The sequence below is a fragment of the Staurois parvus genome, unplaced genomic scaffold (genome assembly GCF_062004578.1).
Source record: "Staurois parvus isolate SC_StPar_1 unplaced genomic scaffold, SC_StPar_1.0 ptg001262l, whole genome shotgun sequence".
Taxonomy (NCBI): domain Eukaryota; kingdom Metazoa; phylum Chordata; class Amphibia; order Anura; family Ranidae; genus Staurois; species Staurois parvus.
The window spans coordinates 170,262-176,261 of NW_028319058.1; the positions used below are offsets into that span (position 1 = coordinate 170,262).

The window sequence follows — 6,000 nt, forward strand, 5'->3', positions numbered from 1 at the left end:
GGAGACACAAACCTAACAGAGGTCCGAGCTTTCTACACTCCATCCATCACTGGAAGCTCTGACTGTTGTTGGGCTTTGATAGGCTGAAAACCTTGGCATGGCAGTGGAATCCATGAGAAATGTGGAAATGTCTCCTTCACCATGACGTTGTTAGATTACAGAGGAGTGAGCCCACTAGACGTAGAGAGAGGAAGGACCGCTGCTCTGTCTCCAGGGACCGACCAGAAGAGGAAGGACTGCAAACCACAACCTGTCCTCCTACGTGATGATTCCAAATGTTTGCAATCGAGCAAAACACAAACAAGAAAACAAGCCATCTCCGGAGCTGGAGCTGCTCCACCCGGACTCCACATTTCCCTTCTGTGTGGTGCAGCGAGGTTCAATCGTATGCAGTGTCTTCATATTGACTCCCCATCAGACTTCCCAGATCCAGCCACCCGCCATGGGCCTGAAAGTGCAAATAATGAATGGAAAAAATGGGGAGTCCTGGGGAGACTCAAACTACTGGGGGGGGTAAAATCCTTCTACTGTGGGAGGGGCAGAGGCACAAACCACTGGGGGAAATCTCCCCATTGTGGGAGGGGCAGAGGCACAAACTACTGGGGGAAATCTCCCCATTGTGGGAGGGGCAGAGGCACAAACTACTGGGGGAAATCTCCCCATTGTGGGAGGGGCAGAAACACAAACTACTGGGGGAAATCTCCCCATTGTGGGAGGGGCAGAAACACAAACTACTGGGGGAAATCTCCCCATTGTGGGAGGGGCAGAGGCACAAACTACTGGGGGAAATCTCCCCATTGTGGGAGGGGCAGAGGCACAAACTACTGGGGGAGATCTCCCCATTGTGGGAGGGGCAGAGACACAAACTACTGGGGGAAATCTCCCCATTGTGGGAGGGGCAGAGACACAAACTACTGGGGGAAATCTCCCCATTGTGGGAGGGGCAGAGACACAAACTACTGGGGGAAATCTCCCCATTGTGGGAGGGGCAGAGGCACAAACTACTGGGGGAAATCTCCCCATTGTGGGAGGGGCAGAGACACAAACTACTGCAGAAATCTCATCATTGTGGGAGGGGCAGAGGCACAAACTACTGCAGAAATCTCATCATTGTGGGAGGGGCAGAGACACCAACTACTGGGGGAAATCTCCCCATTGTGGGAGGGGCAGAGGCACAAACTACTGGGGGAAATCTCCCCGTTGTGGGAGGGGCAGAGACACAAACTACTGCGGGAAATCTCCCCATTGTGGGAGGGGCAGAGACACAAACAACTGGGGGAAATCTCCCGATTGTGGGAGGGGCAGAGGCACAAACTACTGGGGGAAATCTCCCCATTGTAGGAGGAGCAGAGACTCAAACTACTGCAGGAAATCGCCCCATTGTGGGAGGGGCAGAGACACAAACAACTGGGGGAAATCTCCCGATTGTGGGAGGGGCAGAGGCACAAACTACTGGGGGAAATCTCCCCATTGTGGGAGGGGCAGAGGAACAAACCACTGCGGGAAATCTCCCCATTGTGGGAGGGGCAGAGACACAAACTACTGGGGGAAATCTCCCCATTGTGGGAGGGGCAGAGACACAAACTACTGGGGGAAATCTCCCCATTGTGGGAGGGGCAGAAACACAAACTACTGGGGGAAATCTCCCCATTGTGGGAGGGGCAGAAACACAAACTACTGGGGGAAATCTCCCCATTGTGGGAGGGGCAGAGACACAAACTACTGGGGGAAATCTCCCCATTGTGGGAGGGGCAGAGACTCAAACTACTGGAGGGAATCTCCCCATTGTGGGAGGGGCAGAGGCACAAACTACTGGGGGAAATCTCCCCATTGTGGGAGGGGCAGAGACACAAACTACTGTAGGGGAAATCTCCCCATTGTGGGAGGGGCAGAGACACAAACTACTGTAGGGGAAATCTCCCTATTGTGGGAGGGGCAGAGACACAAACTACTGGGGGAAATCTCCCCATTGTGGGAGGGGCAGAGACACAAACTACTGGGGGAAATCTCCCCATTGTGGGAGGGGCAGGGACACAAACTACTGGGGGAAATCTCCCCATTGTGGGAGGAGCAGAGACTCAAACTACTGCAGGAAATCTCCCCATTGTGGGAGGGGCTGAGACACAAACAACTGGGGGAAATCTCCCCATTGTGGGAGGGGCAGAGGCACAAACTACTGGGGGAAATCTCCCCATTGTGGGAGGGGCAGAGGCACAAACTACTGGGGGAAATCTCCCCATTGTAGGAGGAGCAGAGACTCAAACTACTGCAGGAAATCTCCCCATTGTGGGAGGGGCAGAGACACAAACAACTGGGGGAAATCTCCCGATTGTGGGAGGGGCAGAGGCACAAACTACTGGGGGAAATCTCCCCATTGTGGGAGGGGCAGAGGAACAAACCACTGCAGGAAATCTCCCCATTGTGGGAGGGGCAGAGACACAAACTACTGGGGGAAATCTCCCCATTGTGGGAGGGGCAGAAACACAAACTACTGGGGGAAATCTCCCCATTGTGGGAGGGGCAGAAACACAAACTACTGGGGGAAATCTCCCCATTGTGGGAGGGGCAGAGACACAAACTACTGGGGGAAATCTCCCCATTGTGGGAGGGGCAGAGACTCAAACTACTGGAGGGAATCTCCCCATTGTGGGAGGGGCAGAGGCACAAACTACTGGGGGAAATCTCCCCATTGTGGGAGGGGCAGAGACACAAACTACTGGGGGAAATCTCCCCATTGTGGGAGGGGCAGAGACACAAACTACTGGGGGAAATCTCCCCATTGTGGGAGGGGCAGAGACACAAACTACTGGGGGAAATCTCCCCATTGTGGGAGGGGCAGAGACACAAACTACTGGGGGAAATCTCCCCATTGTGGGAGGGGCAGGGACACAAACTACTGGGGGAAATCTCCCCATTGTGGGAGGAGCAGAGACTCAAACTACTGCGGGAAATCTCCCCATTGTGGGAGGGGCTGAGACACAAACAACTGGGGGAAATCTCCCCATTGTGGGAGGGGCAGAGACACAAACTACTGGGGGAAATCTCCCCATTGTGGGAGGGGCAGAGACACAAACTACTGCAGGAAATCTCCCCATTGTGGGAGGGGCAGAGACACAAACAACTGGGGGAAATCTCCCCATTGTGGGAGGGGTAGAGACACAAACTACTGAACTACTGGGGGAAATCTCCCCATTGTGGGAGGGGCAGAGGCACAAACTACTGGGGGAAATCTCCCCATTGTGGGAGGGGTAGAGACACAAACTACTGAACTACTGGGGGAAATCTCCCCATTGTGGGAGGGGCAGAGGCACAAACTACTGGGGGAAATCTCCCCATTGTGGGAGGGGCAGAGGAACAAACCACTGCAGGAAATCTCCCCATTGTGGGAGGGGCAGAGACACAAACTACTGGGGGAAATCTCCCCATTGTGGGAGGGGCAGAGACACAAACTACTGGAGGGAATCTCCCCATTGTGGGAGGGGCAGAGACACAAACTACTGGGGGAAATCTCCTCACTGTGGGAGTGGCAGAGACACAAACTACTGCAGGAAATCTCCCCATTGTGGGAGGGGCAGAGACACAAACTACTGGGGGAAATCTCCCCATTGTGGGAGGGGCAGAGACACAAACTACTGGGGGAAATCTCCCCATTGTGAGAGGGGCAGAGACACAAACTACTGGGGGAAATCTCCTCACTGTGGGAGTGGCAGAGACACAAACTACTGGGGGAAATCTCCCCATTGTGGGAGGAGCAGAGACTCAAACTACTGCAGGAAATCTCCCCATTGTGGGAGGAGCAGAGACTCAAACTACTGCAGGAAATCTCCCCATTGTGGGAGGGGCAGAGACACAAACTACTGGGGGAAATCTCCCCATTGTGGGAGGAGCAGAGACTCAAACTACTGCAGGAAATCTCCCCATTGTGGGAGGGGCAGAGACATAAACTACTGGGGGGAAATCTCATTATGGGAGGGGCAGAGACACAATTTTGAATGATTGTTTTGGTGTATTATACAGCAGAATTTGTCCTTTTGAGGTTTGTTAGGTATCGTTACTCTCGCACAGCCCAGTCTCGTTATATGAGTGAGTTCTCTGTCTGGATCTTCTCAGTCCGGAACCAGTAACAGGCTGACAGCCCTGATATCAGCAGAGCGGGATTGGACTGCGACAGAATACACATACTGTATGCTTTGTACTTTAAATGTATGTAACAAAATGACTGGTTCTCTTTAACCAAATGTTCTCCATATGTTCTCCTCCCAGTTGGGCTTCTTCAGGCGCCAATATAGAGAGATGCTGGAAAATCCTGAAGACATCAACATGGAAAATGAGGCGGCCAAAGAGCCAAAAACTCGCATGGCACCAGAATGAGGGGAACCTGACCAAATGACATTTCTATAGATAACTTGGGCATGAAATGAGGAGACTTTTCTTTGATTATTCAGCGGGGTGAGAAGGACGGATCCAACGTCACGTAGCCTGGCCACAGACTGACACATAGCTGATATCATCTCCCCTGCCCCACCTTGTAGAAGCTTTTTGCAGCAATGTCGGAGCTGATAACAGAGAAGAAAACAGAGGTGGTCCTCAGAAATAAACCCCCCCCCCCCCCGGCCTCCCGTATTTGGTGTTTGTACCGGAGTCTACGGATAGTCGTCAACTTATTGGTGATATTCAAACAAGCAGTTTCCTTCGTCTCGGTCAGACGCTGCATATCCCGGACTTATCTGTCAAGGACTCATTGTGACCATCATATGCACCTTCCTCAGAGACATTCAGATCCTTAGAAAGGAAAAATGAACCATCTTCTGTTATCTGCTTTTGGACGTACAGCCTTTGTTAGATGGACTTCAAGGCCAGAACTGAACATGCACATTTCCTTTCATTATCATTCGTTTTTTTTGCATGAAAATCTTTTGTTTTTCGGATATTCGGATGTATCCACATTTCCAAATGGATATAGTAACAAATGTCAAGAAAACCCAAAAAAGTTATCACAAAATGAATGCATTTGTTTCTTTTGGATTCATTGTGACTAGCCGATTGTTAAGGAGCGGGCGGCCGTTGCGTCCTTAGCAACCATGACTCATCGACTGTCAGCGAGATTCCCCATACTCGTTCACATGGGGGAGCAGAATCCTGGCTTCCAGATTCCGATAAGTCACCTCCGCACCCCCACTGGGCCAGGGTTGTGGGGAAGAGGGACTCGTTTGCTTGCATTCCCCGCTGGCAGCAGATGAGTTGATAAGGACGCAGCGGCCGCCCGCTCCATAACAACTACCACTTCCGAAGGAATCTAAACAAATGCCGAAGATTCGAAACAAATTCCGAAAATAAATCAGTTCAACATAATGAATATGATGACATGAAATTCTTTATTTAACTAATACATCTGAAATGAAATGTAATGAAAGCTTGCACATGTCTAGGACAATACTGAGGAGATTCCTCCTCGCAGGACAGGAACTGAGGGCAAATCTCCCTAACTGGGTACAGCATTTAAAATCCAACGGGTGATCCAGACCTGCACACTTCATCCAGAAAAAAGACTTTGTTCAGAGTTTAACCCCAACATCTAGAAGCTTCTCGGCCTTTTGGCTAAGATCAAGTGTAGTATCTGTTCTTATCAGTGTCCAGTGGGGGTGCTCCCGGCCATTCAAGCTTTGCGGGGATGGCTGTTGTATAGTACCCTCACTGGTATGATGGGGGTCCGGAAGGCTAGTACCGGAGGGACAGAAACCAGGGAGCGCCATGATTCGTTCTGGGGCCTTGGGAGTAATTCCTCTGGGAAAGCTGGAAAAACCCAGTACCTCCTGATTTGGATGGGTCTACCTTGGTCTGGCCAGGGGCTGAGGAGGCAGAAAGTCCGCAAACACAGTGCCCCCTGAGTAGTCGCCTCAGGGGTGCTCTGAGTAGCACTTGGGTGTGGGACCCCACGTTGTGAATGAGCACATGGTCACCGAGTTTAAAACACTTTTTGCACTGCGCCTCTAGGACCGG

The 6,000-nt window shown here is 51.8% G+C and overlaps 1 protein-coding gene and 1 pseudogene across 1 annotated transcript in view; both read left to right on the forward strand.

Annotated features, from left to right (window-relative positions):
* Positions 1–5,352, forward strand: part of LOC149437733 (integrin alpha-M-like) — an 84,211-nt gene extending 78,859 nt beyond the window's left edge. Inside the window, exon 30 of the mRNA XM_089660684.1 lies at positions 4,264–5,352. Coding sequence (XP_089516810.1) covers positions 4,264–4,371 — 108 coding nt within the window. The 3' untranslated portion in view covers positions 4,372–5,352. The remainder of the gene's footprint in view (positions 1–4,263) is intronic.
* Positions 5,353–5,578: 226 nt separating this feature from the next.
* LOC149437734 (U2 spliceosomal RNA) lies at positions 5,579–5,694 on the forward strand (annotated as a pseudogene).
* The last annotated feature ends 306 nt before the right edge of the window (positions 5,695–6,000 follow it).